Source organism: Callithrix jacchus, chromosome 9 (assembly GCF_049354715.1).
Source record: "Callithrix jacchus isolate 240 chromosome 9, calJac240_pri, whole genome shotgun sequence".
NCBI lineage: Eukaryota > Metazoa > Chordata > Mammalia > Primates > Cebidae > Callithrix > Callithrix jacchus.
The window spans coordinates 136,062,425-136,081,625 of record NC_133510.1 but is presented as its reverse complement, the minus strand read 5'-3'; the positions used below and the strand labels follow the sequence as shown (position 1 = coordinate 136,081,625).

Below are 19,201 nucleotides of genomic sequence, written 5' to 3'. Positions count from 1 at the left end.
CTATGCCTATACCTATATAAAAAATGTTTATGTATATATGTGTGTCTGTATGGTTTGTTCTACACAAATGATGCCTACTTTTTTTTTTTTTTTTTTTTTTTTGGGTAGCGATGAGGTCTCAGGCTAATTTCGAACTCCTGGGCACTTGTGGGCTCCTCCTCAGTGCACACCTGGGCTCGTTCCTCCCCTGCGCGGAACGCGCTTTGCCGTCTTGCCTCCGCTTTCCCAGATCGTTCACTTTCAGGGAATACCCTCTGGCGCCCTTCTCTGGAGCACACACGCGAACGCCGCGGGACTCCAAGAAGTGGGTACTGATGCAAAGGGTGGGCGCGTTCAGAATGGGAAGACCCCGGAAAACACCCGCCCAGACGTGGCCCCAGTCCGCCCGGCCCGCAGCGCAGCGGCTCCCACTCGCGGAGCGCGCCCTGTCCATCAGACCTCGGATCCGTGTGATCCGAAGAGAAATGGCACCCGAAAGGGTCTTCACGTGACAACTAAGGCGGACCCTCTCCTACTTCTCGAAGTCATCTGTAGGTCGGCGGGGCTTTCAGAAGCCCCTGGGCTTCCAATACGGAAGTTCGCCGTCCCTTCTGCCCAAACATAGCATGGCGCCGACCGCAGCCACTTCCGCGATCAGCAGGCGACGAAGTCCGCCCGCCAGGATCAAAGATGGCCGCGCCCCCTCCCCCACCCCCACGCGCCTGCCCTCCCCGGCCACTCCCGGCTCCGCTCTAGCCGCCGCTCTCGGTGAGCGCCGCCGCCAGCCAATCGCGGGGCGCAGACGCCACTGGCCCCGCCCCGCGGATCAGCTGAGGGAGCCGCAATGTCTGTTGACAGCGGCGGCAGCGCAGCCGGTTCCGGGTTCGGCGCGGGGAGGGGGTAAGCGCGGCTGGCGAGGGCGCTGCGTTGGGCGGCGACGGGGGACGCGGCTGCGCCCTTGGGAGGGGGGCGCCGCCGGCGTCCGGGCCGGGCCGCGGGGCCGCGTGGGCGCCTGGGCGCGGGCGGCCTGGCCGGGGCCCGCGGGGTGGGGCGGGCGCCGAGTCTCGGCCTCTGGGGTCCGGAGTCTCTACGGGCGTTTCCGGGGTCTCCGCAGATGTGAATCCCGATGGAGCGGCCCGAGGAAGGCAAGCAGCCGCCGCCGTCGCAGCCCTGGGGGCGGCTCCTGCGCCTGGGCGCCGAGGACGGCGAGCCACACGTCCTCCTGAGGAAGCCGGAGTGGACCATCGGGCGGAGACGAGGTGCGGGGCCCGGGGCGGGGGGGGGGGCGGGCCGGTCTCGGACTGAGCCACCCGTTGGCGGCAGGCCTCTGGGGCGCCGGGGCAGTGTGCTCGCCGGATATTCCGCACTGCTGTTTATTTGGGTGTCTGCCTGCATGAGTCATGCGGATCGTTTAGCTCTCATTACAACTTTATAAACTAGTTATATTGTGATGTATCCTCCAGAATGCAATACTGTCAAGTTCGTTGCTATACAAAGTATATTTTCAGACTACAGTGGAACGAAATTAGGAATCAGTAACTGAAGGAAAAGTGGAAAATTCACAGATAAATGGACATGAAACACCACGCCCTTAAAGCAACCGATGGGTCAAAGAAGTCCTCATAGGGAACCTTTAAAAATATCTCGAGACAAATGAAACAAAAATAGAATACACCAAAAGGTATTTAGGATGCAGCCAATGCAGTACTCAGAGGGAAATTTATAGCTGTAGTGCCTACATTAAAAACGATCTCAAGTTGCAGCCCCTAGAATATTTATTTACTAATGAACCTGAAAGGTAAGAACTTGAACAAAGTCAGAGGAAGTTCCCTCACCCTCCACATTGACTGCCTCCATGCTCCTAAGTGATCATCTGGTAGTGTGATTTCCCCTGTAGCCTTTGTACGGGAAGAGAAATGCAGTGGTCATGTCAACAGAAACGTTTACTTTGAAAATTAATAAATTAGCATTCTGACATTATACCTCTTTTTTTTTTTTTTTTTTGAGATGGAGTTTCACTTTTGTTTCCCAGGCTGGAGTGCAGTGGCGCGATCTCGGCTCACTGCAACCTCCCGCTCTGGGTTCAAGTGATGCCCGCCTCAGCCTTCCAAGTACCTGGGATTAAAGGCATGGACCACCACGTCTGACTAATTTTGTGTTCTTTTTTTTTTTTTTGAGACGCAGTTTCGCTGTTTTTACCCAGACTGAAGTGCAATGGCACGATCTTGGCTCACCGCAACTTCCGCCTCCTGGGTTCAAGCAGTTCTGCCTCAGCCTCCCAAGTAGCTGGGACCACCATGCCCAGCTAATTTTTGTATTTTTAGTAGAGATGGGGTTTCACCTTGTTGACCAGGATGGTCTCGAACTCTTGACCTCGTGATCCACCTGCCTCGGCCTCCCAAAGTGCTGGGATTATAGGCATGAGCCACCGCGCCTGGCCTAATTTTGTATTTTTAGTAGAAACGGGGTTTCTCCATGTTGGTCGGGCTGGTCTCAAACTCACGACCTCAGGTGATCCACCTGCCTTGGCCTATCAAAGTGCTGGAATTACAGGTGTGAGGCACCGCTCCCAGCCTGACATTATACTTTAAAAAGGAGTGAGGATGGGAAATATTTGCTCTTTAGAAGCAATTTTTTTTTGGTTAATTTAGCCCCTTACAATATGCTTGCATCTGTTTGTTTGTTTTTTTTTTTCTTTGCCCACAGCATGAAATGTTTTTTGTGTTTTGTTTTGTTTGTTTTTCGAGACAGAGTCTTGCTCTGTCACCCAGGTTGGGGTGCAGTGGTGTAGTCTCAGCTCACTGCAACCTCTGCCTCCCAGTTCAAATGATTTTCCTGCCTCAGCCTGTGGAGTAGCTGGGACTACAGGTGTGCGCCACCATGCCTGGATAATTTTTGTATTTTCAGTAGAGACGAGGTTTTGCCATGTTGCCCAGGCTGGTCTTGAACAACTGAGCTCAAGTGATTCATCTGTTTCGGCCTCCCAAAGTGCTGGGATTACAGGCGTGAACCACTGTGTTCCGAGATTTGGCAGTCTTAAATTCCAGTATCAAGTTAAAGTTTATTTTACAACTTTGAAAGTATTTTGATATCATTACAGCATATCAAAGTTATTCCTTTAAGATAAGAGGAAGTATTTGAGGATTTTTCCCTTTGTCCTTACTTGATAGACTAGGTTTGGTGAAGAGCAGACTCTAGAGATAAATTACGTGTTAACGAACCTGTCACCACATAACTCTGAGCTAACAGCATATCTTTCTGTGCCTTTGTACCTATTTCATAGAGTTAGTCTGAGAAATTAATGAGATCGTACACGAACTGCTTAGAGGGAACTTTAGGGTTAGCACTTAATGTTGACTATTGTTATTGAAATATACATGTTATTACATGTTAGGATATGCATGTTAAGACAAGGAGCAAAAATAAGTCATCAAGTTTATCTTTTCCCTTTTTTCCTTTTTTTTTTTTTTTTTTTGAGATGGAATTTCACTGTTGTTACCCAGGCTGGAGTGCAATGGTGCGATCTCCGCCTCCTGGGTTCAGGCAATTCTCCTGCCTAAGCCTCCCGAGTAGCTGGGATTACAGGCACGCACCACCATGCCCAGCTAATTTTTTGTATTTTTAGTGGAGACGAGGTTTCACCATGTTGACCAGAATGGTCTCGATCTCTTGACCTCGTGATCCACCCGCTTCGGCCTCCCAAAGTGCTGGGATTACAGGCTTGAGCCACCGTGCCCGGCCTCCTTTTTTTTTTTTTTTTTTTGAGATGGAGTCTTGTTCTGTGTCCCAGGCTGGAGTGCAGTGGTGTGAACTCCGCTCACTGCAGCTCCTCCCTCCGAGCCCAAGCGATTCCCTGCCTCAGCCTCCCTGCCTCCCGTGTAGCTGGGATAATAGGCACCTGCTACGGTGCCCGTCTAATTTTTTTTTTTTCAGTAGAGACAAGGTTTCAGCATCTTGGCCAGGCTGGTCTTGAACTCCTGATGTCATGATCCACTCGCCTCAGCCTCCTAAAGTACTGGGATTACAGGCATGAGCCACCGCACCCGGCCTGTCTTTTCCTTAATAGGAATGATCTTAGTGAATTTATAAATAATGTTGCCAGCATAGACTTAAAGATTATTGTACTAATCTGTTCATACTGCCATAACAAGATACTACGTTCTGGGTGGCTTAAGCACCAAGAATTTATTTTATTTATTTATTTTTTGAGTCAGTCTTGTTCTGACACCCAGGCTGGACTGCAGTGGTGTGATCTCTGCTCACTGCAACCTCCGCCTCCCGGGTTCAAGTGATTCTCCTACCTCAGCCTCCTGAGTAATTGGAACTACAGGCACGCACCACTATGCCCAGCTAATTTTTTCTCTTTTAGTAGAGACAGGGTTTCACCATGTTGCCCAGGCTGGTCTCGAACTCCTGAGCTCCGGCAGTCCGCCTGCCTCAGCCTCCCAAAGTGGTATGATTACGGGTGTGAGCCACTGTGCCTGGCCATAAATTTATTTTCATGGTTCCAGAGGCTGGGACGTCCAATATGAAGGTCCTGGCAGGAGGGCTCTCTTCTTGGCTTGCAGATGGCACTTTCTTGCTCTGTTGCCAATGGTGGAGAGGGAGGACTCTGCCTCTATGTCTCCTCTTAAGAGGGCAGATTCACATCAAGTAACCTCATTTAACCTTTATCAGCTCACAGGCCCCATTTCCAAATACAGTCACATTGGGTCCAGCCCTACTGGGTTCTGTGAGCCCGTCTCTGCCGGCGTGGAGACCGAGAAATTGTAGAAATAAAAGACACAAGGCACAGAGATAGAGAAAAGAGAGTTTGGGCCCGGGGATCCACTGCCAACCAAATCTTGGAGTGTCAGCGCATTCTGACTTGGATTGAGTACACAGCTGAGGGCAGGGAAGGTAGGGTGTCAGTAGGGCGTGGCCTTGTTGGTCAGTGCCTGGGGGCAGGGCATGGCAGTGATAGGGTCAAGTACATCACTTGTCATACAGGTAGGGGCTCAGGAATTTTCAGCAGCCGAGATGAGGTGAGGAGCCTAGTGCATCAGCAGTTTTCTGTACTTGTTAAGAAAGAACCAGACGTTAAGATTTATGTTACTTTTACTGATGATCTCTTCTAAGAAAAAAGAAAACAGGTGCAGAAGCAGAACATGAGATTGACATGGAACGTGGCCACTGAAGCACAGCATCACACAGAGATAATTAAGGCCCCACATGTCTGTGGGTCTACTGTCTGACAGCGGCAGGCCTACCACAAGAGCTTGGAGAAGCGAAGCTTTCTCCTGACTCCTCCAAGGAAGGAGACCCCTCCTTCTCTAGCTGGCTAAACAGTAAGCGCTTTCCCAGCGCTGGTGCTGTGGCTCAGCCAAGGCGCCCTCCAGCAGTCCTGACTGAAGGCTTAAAGCAGCTTGCCTTAGGGTCATTCTTTTCACAGTGTCGCTCCAGGCTCACACTTCCGGCCTGAGAGGCATTAGTAAAAGAATTAAGATCACCTGTGATTAACTAGGATTACCTATGAATAGCTAATAACTGCTACGGTTATATTTCTACTACTTCCTTATTGATATGGAAATAGGCTGAGGCTTTTGGCTCCTGCCTGGCACTTAATGGGATCTTCATTCCTACAGATTAGGACTTAAATATATGAATTTTAGGGGGATACAGACACTCAGTTCCTAACTATTGTAGAACTTAATTATTTTATTTATTTATATTAAGACAGAGTCTTGCTCTGTCACCTAGGCTGGAGTACAGTGGCGTGAGCTCGGCACATTGCAACCTCCGTCTTCGGGGTTTAAGCAATTCTCTCACCTCAGCCTCCCGAGTAGCTGGGATTACAGGCTTGTGCCACCACGCCTGGCTGATTTTCATATTTTTGTAGCAACAGGGTTTCACTATATTGGCCAGACTGGTCTTGAACTCCTGGCCTCGTGATCTACCCACTTTGGCCTCCCAAGGTGCTGGAATTATAGGCGTGAGCCACTGTGCCAGGCCTATTTATGTATTTTTTTGTGACGGAATCTTGCGGTGTCACCCAGGCTGTAGCACAGTGGCATGGTCTTCCCTCACTGCAATCTCCATCTCCCAGGTTAAAGTGATTCTCCTGCCTCAGCCTCCAGACTAGCTGAGATTACAGGTGTGTGCTACCATACCAGGCTAATTTTTTTTGTTTTTTTTGAGACAGAGTCTCTCTCTGTCGCCCAGGCTGGAGTGCAGTGGCGCATGCGATATTGGCTCACTGCATTTTCCACCTCCTGAGTTCGAGCAATTCTCCTGCCTCAGCGTCCTGAGTCGATGGGATGACAGGCAGCTAATTTTTGTATTTTTTTAGTAGAGACAGGGTTTCATCATGTTGGCCAGGCTGGTCTTGAATTCCTGACCTTAAATGTTCCACCTGCCTTGGTCTCCCAAAGTGCTGGGATTATAGGCATGAGCCACTGTGGCCAGCCAGAACTTGATTATTTTAAAGCAACGATGTGCCTGCCACATGCAAGACATTATTTGGGGGAAAAGGGAAAGCCTAGTTAACGTGTAGGAAGTGATGTAAAAACCTTGTCTTCCCAAAGAGCTATTTATTCCTTTTTTTTTTTTTTTTTTTGAGATGGAGTCTTGCTCATGTTGCCCAGGCCTGAGTGCAGTGGTATTATCTCCACTCTCTGCAACCTCTGCCTCCCAGGTTCAAGCAGTTCTCCTGCCTCAGCCTCCTGAGTAGCTGGGATTATAGGTGTGTGCCACCAAGCCCAGCTAATTTTTGTATTTTTAGTAGAGACGGGGTTTCACCATGTTGGTCAGGATGCTCTTGAACTCCTGACCTCATGATCCGCCCGCCTTGGCTTCCCAAAGTGCTGGGATTACAGGTGTGAGCCACTGCGGCCTGGCCCAGATTTTATTTTTGATGAACCTCAGTTTATCATTTTTTCTTTCTGGTTTATGCTTTTTGTGTCCTATCTGTGAAGTCCATGCGCAGACCCAGTGGAACTAAGATTTTCGCCTCCTCTTTTCCACTGGAAGTTTCATAGTTTTAGATGTTACATTTGTTTGTCTGCCCATCCTTACACGCGGCTGCAATACTGTACTGATTACTATAGTGTGATGGTAAGTCAGTTAAGTAATGTGAGTCTTCCAACTTCATTCTTTTTCAAAATTGCTTCGGTTGTCCTGCAATTTTTTCCATGAACTTTAGAATCTGCTTGTCAGTTTCTACAAGCCCTTGGGGATTTTGATTGAAATTGCGTTGAATCTATGAAACAATCTGGGGGAGAGCTGGCATCTTAACAATATTGTCTTGTGATTCACACACCCATAGGTCAGTGATGGGAGCAAGGCTCAGGCTGTAGCGGATTCAGGTTGTCATTCTGTGGGGAACATTTAGGAAAAGAACATTTGCATGGTCACTGTCTCCTGCACAGATCCTTTGCTTTTTAATCGCCTTTGGTGTCTTACACTATCTTTATATATCCTTACAGATTATATGAAACAGTAAAGGTTAATTATGAGATATTAAAAAGCCTTTGTTCTTTTAAGGAGAGAGCAGGTATTGAGGATTTTCCCTCATGCATTTAATGAAGATAGAATTATTGTACTCAGGTACAGTTGCATCCCTGTATATAAGATGCATTTTCTTACATTTGTACGTATGCCTATAAACAATTGGCTCAGTCACTTTTTCTGTGACTGTTGTTGCTTCAGTTTTTATGGTGATTTATAAAACCTAAGTTTATACAGGAAAGAAATTCAGGACTAAATTAAGATACTGAAGAATTACTTAAGCCCCTGAGTTTTTTTAAAGTTCCAATAATACTTACCAGGTTAGCTGTGTATGTGTGCATATTGTAAAATTGCTATTTAAGAGTCTGTGTGTAGCTGGAGGTGTTGATGGGGTGTCCTGAGGATGGGGATTCAGAAAGGTTCAGGACATAGTCCTTGCCCCTTTACTTTGGGTTAGCACTTAAATACTTTTAAAACTTCTTCATACGTTGCTTGCTTAAGTGTGTTTTTACGTATGTGCAATGGGAATCCTGAGTTTGAACCACATACTTCAGTAAAGCAAAGGGCAGTAATGGTCACAGTTCCCATGATCGTATTCCATTCTGTCCCACCCTCTCATTTTTAGGTTGCGACCTTTCATTCCCCAGCAATAAACTGGTCTCTGGAGATCACTGTAAGATTGTAGTGGATGAAAAATCAGGTCAAGTGACACTGGAAGATACCAGGTGAGTACATTCTGAGCTTCTTTTGGTGTTTCTTCCAGTAGCTTAAGAAGCCTGACTTTGTGCATAAGAAGCGCACTGTGTGCCATGGCTGAGGAGGAGGAGAAATGCCGTGACTTTAGTGATGACAGCGACTCATTTTTATCACATAGCACAGGCCCGTGTCGCTTAGTGACAGGAAGACGTCTGAGAAATGTGTCGTTAGACAGTTCCGTCATCTTGCAAACATCATAGAGTGTACTTACACAAACCTGGCTGGCATGGCCTACTCCACACCCAGGTTATGGTCTGGCCGGTTGCTCCTGGGCTGTAAACCTGTACAGCGTGCTACTATACTGAATCCTGTAGGCAGTTGTACCGCAATGATGAGAGTATCTATCTAAGCATAGAAAAAGTACAGTGAAAATGTGATATTTTAATCTTATGGTACTACTATCGTATATGCAGTCTGTTGAACGAAACATTATTATCTGGGGCATGACTGTAGTTAATTAGCCTCCCAAGGTCTGAGAAGATATATCTCCTGGTTTCCAGGATGGGACACTTGGTGACACTTTGGTGTCTGTGACCCTTCTTGAATATATTCAAATTAAATGTGTCTCAGAAATAAGATTTAAAATATACTGATCATTTTTGGTTCTTGCAAGCCTATTCAAGTTTGATCTCTTTTCCCCAAATCAAAAAATCTTTTTTAAAAACTAATAAATTCTCGTTCTTTTTTTTTTTTTTTTTTTTTTGGAGACGGTGTTTCGCTCTTGTTACCCAGGCTGGAGTGTGCAATGTCGCGATCTTGGCTCACTGCAACCTCCACCTCCTGGGTTCAGGCAATTCTCCTGCCTCAGCCTCCTGATTAGCTGGGATTACAGGCACGCGCCACCGTGCCCAGCTAATTTTTTGTATTTTTAGTAGAGATAGGGTTTCACCATGTTGACCAGGATGGTCTGGATCTCTTGACCTCGTGATCCACCCAACTTGGCCTCCCAAAGTGCTGGGATTACAGGCGTGAGCCACCGCCTCCGGCCCCTAAATTCTTGTTCTTATACATCCTAAGTACAGGTTGAGTATCCCATGTCTGAAATGATTGAGAATAAAATGTTTAGATTTTGGATTTTTTCAAATTTCGGAATATTTGCATTATACTTACGAGTTGAGCATATCTGATTCAAAAATCTGAAATGCTCCAGTGAGTATTTTTTTTGAGTGTCTTTTTGGTGCTCAGAAAGTTTCAGATTTGAGATTTCTGATGAGGGACATTCAGGTTAGGAATATTCGGCTAGAAAGTGGAAAGCTTGGCCGGGCGCGGTGGCTCACGCCTGTAATCCCAGCACTTTGGGAGGCCGAGGCGGGTGGATCGCGAGGTCAAGAGATCGAGACCATCCTGGCCAACATGGTGAAACCCCGTCTCTACTAAAAATACAAAAATTAGCTGGGCATGGTGGTTCACACCTATAGTCCCAGCTACTCAGGAGGCTGAGGCAGAATCGCTTGAACCTGGGAGGTGGAGGTTGCAGTGAGCAGAGATCCCGCCACTGCACTCCAGCCTGCTACAGAGCAAGACTCTGTCTCAAAAAAAAAAAAAAGAAAGTGGAAAGCTTTCCATAATCCCATTTATACATTAAAAATGAACATGTAGGTCTGGGCGCAGTGGCTCATGCTTGTAATCTCAGCACTGTGGGAAGCCGAGACAAGTGGATCACAAGGTCAGGGGTTCAAGACCAGCCTGGCCAAGATGATAAAACTCTGTGTCTACTAAAAATACAAAAAAAATTAGCCAGGAGTGGTGGCGGTCACCTGTAATCCCAGCTACTCAGGAGGCTGAGGCAGAGAATTGCTCGAACCCAGGAGGTGGAGGTTACATTGAGCCGAGATCATGCCACTGCACTCCCATCTTAGGCAACAGAGCAAGACTCTCAAAAAAAAAAAATGCATGTGTAGGTAGATTTATTTCACATAAATGAGATTACACTGCACATACTGTTGTGGTGTCAGCGTTTTTCTTTTTTTTTTTTTTTTTTTTTTGCCCAGGCTGGAATGCAGTGGCGCAATCTCAGCTCACTGCAGCCTCTGCCTCCCAGGTTCCAGCGATTCTCCCCCCTCAGCCTCCCATGTAGCTGGGATTACAGGCATGCACCACTGTTCCTGGTTAGTTTTTTTGTACTTTTAGTAGAGAGGGCTTTCACCATGTTGGCCATGCTGGTCTTGAACTCCTGACTTCAGGTGATCCACCTGCCTTGGTCTTCCAAAGTGCTGGGATTACAGGCGTGAACCACCGCATCTGGCCAGCTTTTTTTGCTTAGTGTTTTATGTAGCGCTTCATATGTCACTGTTTCTCATTGTTTTATGATAGTTTGTCACTTCCCTTGTTGGTGGGTATTTATTGTTTTGACTTTTTTTATTTTTTACTTTTAAGAGATGGGGTTTCTCCATGTTGGTCAGGGTGGTCTTGAACTCCCAAATTCAGGTGGTCCATCCACCTCAGCCTCCCAAAGTGCTGGGATTACAGGCGTGAGCCACCGCGCCCAGTTATTGTTTTGACTTTTTTTTTTTGAGACGGAGTTTCGCTCTTACCCAGGTCGGAGTGCAATGGTGCGATCTCGGCTCACCGCAACCTCTGCCTCCTGGGTTCAGGCAATTCTCCTGCCTCAGCCTCCTGAGTAGCTGGGATTACAGGCACGCGCCACCACACCCAGCTTATTTTTTGTATTTTTAGTAGAGACGGGGTTTCACCATGTTGACCAGGATGGTCTCGATCTCTTAACCTCGTGATTCACCTGCCTCGGCCTCCCAAAGTGCTGGGATTACAGGCTTGAAACACCGCGCCCGACCCTGACTTTTCTTATAAATAACACTGCAGTGACTCTTTCCCAAACTCTGCCTTCATGTCTGTTTTCTTGGAAGGGAAGCCTGTGTTAGAATGTGTCTATTCATTTTTGAGATGGAATCTTGCTCTTGTCATCCAGGCTGGAGTGCAGGGTAATAATCTTGGCTTACCGCAACCTCGAAGCGATTCTCCCTGCCTCAGCCTCCCGAGTAGCTGGGATTACAGGTGCCTACCACCATACCTGGCTAATTTTCATATGTTTAGTAGAGATGGGGTTTTGCCATCTTGGCCAGGCTGGTCTTGAACTGCTGACCTCAGGTGATCCACCCGCCTCAGCCTCCCAGAGTGTGGGATTATGGGTGAGAGCCACTGCGCCTGGCGGTTGTAGTTTTTTGTTTTTTTTTTTTTGAGACAGTGTTTTGTTCTTGTGGCCCAGGCTGGAGCGCAGTGGCGCAATCTCAGCTCGCTGCAACCTCCATCTCCCAGGTTCAAGCGATTCTCTTGCCTTAGCCTCCTGAGTAGCTAGGACTACGGGCATACGCTACCATACCCAGCTGATTTTTGTATTTTTAGTAGGGATGGGGTTTCACCATGTTGGGTAGGATGGTCTTGAGCTCTTGACCTCGTGAACCACCTGCTTTGGTCTCCTGAAGTGCTGGGATTACATATGTGAGCTACCGCACCTGGCCTTTTTTTTTTTTTTTTTTTTTGAGACGAAGTCTCACTCTGTGGCATGATTTTCGCTCATTGCAACCTCTGCCATCTGGGTTTGAGTGATTCTCCTGTCTCAGCCTCCCAAGTAGCTGGGATCACAGGCACATGACACCACGCTTACCTAATTTTTGTATATATATATTTTTTTTAGTAGAGATGGGGTTTTACCAAGTTGGCCAGGCTGGACTTGAACTCCTGGCTTCAGGTGATCCACCCACCTTGGCCTCCCAAAGTGCTGGGATTACAGGTGTGAGCTCCTGCACCCTGTCAGAACGTGCCTAATTTAAATCTGCTATAAGTGGCAGGTGGTCTTCTAGCAGTATGTTGAGAGTGTGCTTTTCTCACTGCAGGATGTTTTTTAGTTGATAAAGATTAGGCTTTATGAGATTCTTAGGCAACTGATAGTTTCAGGGATAGAAGATTAGGAAGTAGGTTTTTTTTAGGGAGAACTGATGCTCCTTTTCCTAGTCTAGTAGGTGTCAGACCAAGTTCTGTATTTCTCAGCACAATGGCGAAGGCAGAGTGCTGGTCCTGGGTCGTCCCACCTGTACCTGGGCCTGGCTTCCCTGTGCTGGGTGCTGGTCCTGGGTCGTCCCACCTGTACCTGGGCCTGGCTTCCCTGTGCTGGGTGCTGGTCCTGGGTCGTCCCACCTGTACCTGGGCCTGGCTTCCCTGTGCTGGGTGCTGGTCCTGGGTCGTCCCACCTGTACCTGGGCCTGGCTTCCCTGTGCTGGGTGCTGGTCCTGGGTCGTCCCGCCTGTACCAGGGCCTGGCTTCCCTGTGCTGGGTGCTGGTCCTGGGTCGTCCCGCCTGTACCAGGGCCTGGCTTCCCTGTGCTGGGTGCTGGTCCTGGGTCGTCCCGCCTGTACCAGGGCCTGGCTTCCCTGTGCTGGGTGCTGGTCCTGGGTCGTCCCGCCTGTACCTGGGCCTGGCTTCCCTGTTCTGGGTGCTGGTCCTGGGTCGTTCCACCTGTACCAGGGCCTGGCTTCCCCATGCTGGGTGCTGGTCCTGGGCCATTACACCTGTACCAGGGCCTGGCTTTCCTGGGCTGGAAGCTGGTCCTGAGCCGTCCCACCTGTACCAGGGCTTAGCCTCCATGGGCTGACTGTATGGGGGTGCTAGTTTCCTGTGGCTATTGTAACAACTTGCCACAAACTTAGTGGATTTAAAAAACACAAATTTATTTCTTACTAGAGTTAGGAAGGTCCAAAGTCCAACGTGGATCTGATGGGGCTAAAATCAAGCTCTGTACAGGGCTGGTTTCTTCTTGAGGTTTCAGGGGAGAATTTGTTCTCTGCCTTTTCCAGCTTCCAGAGGTGCTACGTTCCTCAGCAGAGGTGGGCTTAGGGGTGGATGCTCAGGCAGAAGAAACACATGTATGGGGACCCCCAAGTGTGAGCAGGGGCCATGTGGTCAGAGTGCGTGGTGAGCAGCAGAGGGAGCTTGGGCTTTAGCCTGAGGGCAGTGAGGAGTCATTGAGAGAAGTGAAATAAGCAGCTGTTGGTTTGGAAAGAGCGTGAGGATGAGTGATGACTGCAGTCACCCCTTGGCATCCCGGGGGATTGGCTCCTGCACTCCTGCATGCACCCAGACCCGTGTGCACTCACGCCCTGTAGCCAGCCCTGTGGAACACGAGGATACAGAAAGTCGTTCCAGCAGATGTGTGGGTTTCGCGTCCCTCCAGTTGAAAAAAGCCCGTATATAAGTGCTGCACAGCTCAAACCTGCGTCTTCCAGGGTCAGCTTTGCATTGCAATGGCAGAACTCGGGCACACACAGCCACTGCCCGGTTTTGAAGATTTTACGGGGAGATGGCCATGGCAGTTCATTTGCTCACTGTCTGCGTTTGCTTTCCTGCTACAGGTGGCAGAGCTGAGTAGCAGCAGTGGTGACTGGTGACCAGGTGACCACAAAACCTACACTGTTTACCATCTGTTTGCAGAACTCGTTTGCCACTCTCGTACCTCAGCAAACTGTAGTGGCCACTCAGATGTGAATTCTGTCCACTGCTGGGGCCTCAAGAGTTAAGCTGCAGAGCTGAGGCTGTGTGTTTTGACTGAAGTGGGTCGGTTTGCTCGGTTGTGGTTTTGTGTCAGTATGCTGTGCTCTTGGACCTTCACCACCCAGCCAGTGCCTGATTTTCTGTCAGGTCTCTGTTCAGAAGTCCCCAGGAGGCACTTCCTGCCCCATCGACTTGGTCTCCTCCTGTCTGTCCTGGGGTCAGCAGCATCTGCATTGGCCTTTCCCCAGACAGATCGCCTCGAGGGGCTTGACAACCAGAGCACAGGTTCTGAGCACAGGGCTACGTGTTGCAGCTAATGGCCCAGGACTTACTCTGATGCCCAGAGCCAGTCTCTTGGAAAGGGATCAGTACTTGTTTGAGGCATGAGCTCTGGGGTCATGATGTCCCCAGGGAATGGAACTGTGGATAGCACAGGTCCAACTCAGGGAGGCTGGAGGTGGAAGCACCATACTGCAGGACGAGGCCTCAGAGTTCAGCAGGAGGCACATGGGAGAGAACCCGGCCCTGCAGCAGCACAGGTGCCAAGCGCGTGAGGAGGTGTGGCTGCTGGTTAGGCTGTCAGTCAGGGAGAAGTGGGCAAGCCATTTCTCAAGAGATTGGTGAGAGTGCATGCGTGCGTGCATGCATCGTTAAATACCCATGCCGTTCCTACGAGGATTTCCAGAACAGTCATATTGAGCCTCTTTGCTAATGGTGCTAGAAAAAAAATCTTGTAACTCCAAGTTATTTTAAGTAGGATAAATTGTGTTTTTGCTTTTTTTCAGCACCAATGGAACAGTGATTAACAAGCTGAAGGTTGTTAAGAAGCAGACTTGCCCTCTACGGACTGGGGATGTCATCTACTTGGTGTACAGGAAGAATGAGCCAGAACACAGTAAGAGAGGGGAGGGCTTGCTGGGGTCAGACCCGCTCGGGAGTGCGCTCTGCTGAGGCTGGGAGGCATCTTCAGAGAGTCTGTGCAGCAGATCCGTCCCGTAGGAACGTTCCTCCTGGCAACATTCCGTTCACTGGTCATGTAGGTTCCCGACGTGAGTAGTACCTGCTGAGGAATGGGAGTGCTGACTTTGCAACCTGAGTCCCAGCCATTCCTCAGGAATACCGCTATGGCCATGAGCAGCAGATCTCAAATTGGCAGCCAAGGAGGAACTAGTGGAGTTGGGTTAGGTTATACAGGAGAGGAACTTGAGTTATGGGGAGTAAAACCTAGGACCAGGGGTCTGGAGGCCATTGATGGTCCTGTTTTTGGAGACCTTATGAGAAATACCGGAGGTTAGACTGGATTCCAGTAAGACTTTCTCAGCTCCAGGTGTCTGTGTTTTTGTTTTTTGGAGGTGGTATAGGATAAGGAAAGTTATGGGAGTCCTTCAAAGGTCACCCTGAAATATTTATTTATTTAATTTTTTTTTTTTTAGACGGAGTCTTGTTCTGTCGCCAGGCTGGAGTGCAGTGGCATAAGCTCAGCTCACTGCAACCTCTGCCTCCTGGGTTCAAGTGATTCTCCTGCCTTGGCCTCCCACGCAGCTGGGACCACAGGCATGTGCCACCACCCCCAACTAATTTTTGTATTTTCAGTAGAGATGGGGTTTCACCATGTTGGCCAGGATGGTCTTGATCTCTTTACCTCGTGATCCGCCCACCTTGGCCTCCCAAAGTGCTGGGATTACAAGTGTGAGCCACTGTGCCTGGCCTTTTTAACTTTTTTTGAGACAGAGTCTCACTCTTGCCCAGGCGGGAGTGCAGTGGCGCAATCTTGGCTCACTGCAACCTCTGCCTCCTGGGTTAAAGCGATTCTCCTGCCTCAGCCTCCTGAGTAGTTGGGACTACAGGCGTCCGCCACCACGCCCAGCTAATTTTTGTGTTTTTGGTAGAGATGGTGTTTCACTCTGTTGGCCAGGCTGATCTCAAACTCCTGGATCCGCCTGCCTCGGCCTCCCAAAGTGTTGGGATCACAGACGTGAGCCACTGTACCCAGCCACTCCTGAAATACTTAAAGACCACAATGGTGAGGAAGAATGGAGCAATATGTCTTAGGCATCTTCAGCATAACCTTAACCATCCCCTTGCCGCACAGAAGGATCTTGTATCTGCTCCTTTTTGTGGTGTGAAATTATAAGTGAGGCATAGATTCTTCACCTTAGTCTGCCTCCTGATGTCATTTTTCCCCGAGGCTTATTTCTTTTGTGTTGTAAAGATGTTTCAGATACCTGGTTTGGATGAATTTGTTACTAGCTGATGAGTCAAAATAATCAACAAAACAAATGACTGGGGGGAACAGAAACATTTGAGTTCTCACTTCGAGCAGGGGCTATCACTTCCCTGACTTGATTACTTTTCTTTTAGACGTGGCATATCTCTATGAATCTTTAAATGAAAAGCAAGGCATGACACAAGAATCCTTTGGTAAGTAGGATTATAGCAAAGAAACAGATGCATATTAGCGGCTGCCGCATTCTTTTTTATTTTGAGACAGAGTTTCCCTCTTGTTGCTCAGGCTGGAGTGCAGTGGCGCAATCTCAGCTCCACCTCCCGGGTTCAAGCGATTCTCCTCCTTCAGCTTCCCAAGTAGCTGGGATTACAAGCGTGCAGCACTACACCCGGTTAATTTTTTGTATCCTTTTTTTTTTTTTTTTGAGTTGGAGTCTCGCTCTGTCACCCAGGCTGGAGTGCAGTGGCGCAATCTCAGCTCACTGCAACCTCCACCTCCTAGGTTCAAGCGATTCTCCTGCCTCAGCCTCCCGAGTAGCTGGGATTACAGGTGTGTGCCACCACACCTGGTTAATATTTTGTATTTTTAGTATAGACGGGGTTTCACTATGTTAGCCAAGATGGTCTCGATCTTCTGCCCTTGGGATCTGCCTGCCTTCGCCTCCCAAAGTGCTGGGATTACAGGCGTGAGCCACCATGCCCCTCTGGGGCTGTTGAATTCTTAAGAGCGTTTCAGTCCCTAGAGTGTCTGCCTGAGCCCTGGATGTGTTCTTCTTCTGCTCCTTTTGGATTACAGAAGCTAATAAGGAAAATGTGTTCCATGGGACCAAAGATACCTCAGGTGCAGGGCGAGGGGCCGATCCCCGGGTCCCACCGGCGTCACCTGCCGCTCAGGTGTGCTTTGAGGAACCACAGCCATCAACATCGACATCAGACCTCTTCCCCACAGCCTCTGCCTCTTCCATGGAGCCGCCTCCTGCAGGGCGAGAGCATTCCTCCAGTTGCGGTGAGGTTCCATCTCATGAGGTCTTCGTGCTGGTTGCATAGCTTTTGTTCACTACTCTTTACTGTGTTGTTGCAGAGACAGATAAACGACCGAGGACTGGCATGAGGTTCTCAGTAGTAAGATTTCGTGGTAGTCAATATTGACAGTGTTGTTCCATCCCTAAGAGAAGTGAAGGTTAGGGACTCCAGTACCATGGTGTGTTTTACAGTTTCATTGAGATTATAATTTATGTACCATCAAAGGCATCCAGATAAAGCATACATTTTAGTGGATTTTAGTACATCACAAGGTTGTGGGACCATCACCATTTTCCTAGCACCAGAGGAAACTGGTGCCCACCAGCAGTCACCCCCATCCCCTTCCCCCAACCCCTGGCAGCTGCATGTGCTTTTGGTCTTGAGATTTGTCTGTTCCGGACATTTCAGGGACATGGAATCCAGCATGGTTCTTTGTGACTGGGCTCTTTCACTTAGCATGATGTTTTCAGAGTTTATCCAGAAGAGGGTGTATTTATTTATTTTTATTTTTACTTTTTAGAGGTGGGGTTTCTCCACATTGGTCAGGCTGGTCTCGAGCTCCTGATCTCAGGTGATCCGCCCACCTCGGCCTCCCAAAGGCCTGGGATTACAGGCGTGAGCCACCGCACCTGGCCAAAGAGGGTGTATTTAAAACTAGTTTTACAGATGCTGTTTCTTATAGCATGAACTCTTTTACCTCCTCCCTGGTAATTGAGAAGAATTCCATCTGGGTGCAGTGTGACGGGAATGTTTTCATGTAGGTGTTCTGTGGAATATGTGGACATATGTTTTCCTTAAATTGGGTTGCCCTATACATATAATTTTTTTAAACTTTATTTTATTTTTGTATTTTTATTTTTTTGAGATGGAGTCTTGCTCTGTCACCCAGGCTAGAGTGTGGTGGTGTGATCTTGGCTCACTGCAACCTCCTCCTCACCGGTTCAAGCAATTCTCCCGCCTCAGCCTCCCGAATAGCTGGGACTACAGGCACTTGCCACCATGCTCAGCTAATCTTTCTATTTTTAGTAGAGACGGGGTTTCACCATATTGGCCAGGCTGGTCTTGAACTCCTGACCTTATGATCCACACACCTTGGCTTCCTAAAGTGCTGGCATTACAGCTGTGAGCCACTGTGTCTGGCCTTTTTTTTTTTTTGAGACAGAGTCACACTCTGTTGCCCAGGCTGGAGTGCAGTGGCGCAATCTCAGCTCACTGCAGCTCTGCCTCCTGGGTTCAAGTGATTCTCATGCATCAGCCTCCTGAGTAGCTGGGATCATAGGCGCCCGACACCACACCCGGCTAATTTTTGTATTTTTAGTAAAGATGGGGTTTCACCATGTTGGCCAGGCTGGTCACCAACAGCAGAGTGTTCTAAAAGCGTGCCGCCGCACTCTGACAAGACACCCCCAACCTCTGAAGAGTAACATTCACATGTTTTGTAACATTCGGATGTGAATTCAGGACACACCTGGGAGGGCTTCTCAGGTGCTAATTAGGGAAACTAAGTTGCAGACAAGACTGTGGAGAGTGAGTGCTGTGTAGTTTTTACCCGTTACTTCTGGAGATAAGAGGAGCTGCTTAGACCAAATCCGTGACAAACATTTCCTACTGGCCTGTCTCCTGTAGACTCTAAACACAACCCCAACTTCTCAAAGCCTCTTTAATTTAGTTTTGTTTTAACATCGTAACCTTAAATGTGTGAGTGGAAGAAAATAACACTTCAAGATGAAAATGTTCCAGTGCTGGGCAGAGTGGTGCACACCTGTAATCCCGGCACTTTGGGAGGCTGAGATGGGCAGATCCCTTGAGCCCAGGAGTTTGAGACCAGCCTTGGCAACATGGTGAAACTCTGTCTCTACAAAAAATAAAAAAATCAGCTGGCCATGGTGGCGTGTGCCTGTAATCCCAGCTACTTGGAAGGCTGAGGAGGGAGGATTGCTTGAGCCTGGGAGGTGGAGGTTGCAGTGAGCTGAGATTGCACCACTGCACTCCAGCCTTGGAGACAAAGGCAGAACTTACCTCAAAAAAAGAAACAAGACCTATAATCTCAGCACTTTGGGAGGCCAAGGCACGCAAATCACTTGGAAGTCAGGAGTTTCAGACGAGCCTAGCCAACGTGGTGAAACCTTGTTGTCTCTACTAAAAATGCAAAAATAAGCCAGGTGTGGTGGCGGGTGCCTGTAGTCTCAGCTACTCGGGAGGCTGTGGCAGGAGGATCACCTGACACTAG

At 48.7% G+C, this 19,201-nt stretch overlaps 1 protein-coding gene across 28 annotated transcripts in view; it reads left to right on the top strand.

Moving 5' to 3' along the window:
• The first annotated feature begins 164 nt into the window (after positions 1 to 164).
• CHFR (checkpoint with forkhead and ring finger domains) overlaps positions 165 to 19,201 on the top strand; it is a 40,243-nt gene continuing 21,206 nt past the window's right edge. For 8 of the 28 annotated variants that reach the window (XR_013522229.1, XR_013522231.1, XR_013522228.1 and 5 more), the window contains exons 1-6: positions 808 to 879; positions 1,094 to 1,238; positions 8,090 to 8,189; positions 14,508 to 14,617; positions 16,084 to 16,143; positions 16,745 to 16,954. Coding sequence is in view for 21 of the 28 variants with exons in the window: in XM_078337842.1 (XP_078193968.1) it covers positions 1,106 to 1,238; positions 8,090 to 8,189; positions 14,508 to 14,617; positions 16,084 to 16,143; positions 16,745 to 16,954 (613 nt within the window). In the remaining 7 variants the exon portion in view is untranslated. Of the gene's footprint in view, positions 309 to 490; positions 880 to 1,093; positions 1,239 to 8,089; positions 8,190 to 14,507; positions 14,618 to 16,083; positions 16,144 to 16,744; positions 16,955 to 19,201 lie in introns of those variants that run through there. The other 20 variants (XR_013522232.1, XR_013522234.1, XM_078337837.1 and 17 more) reach the window with 12 other exon arrangements.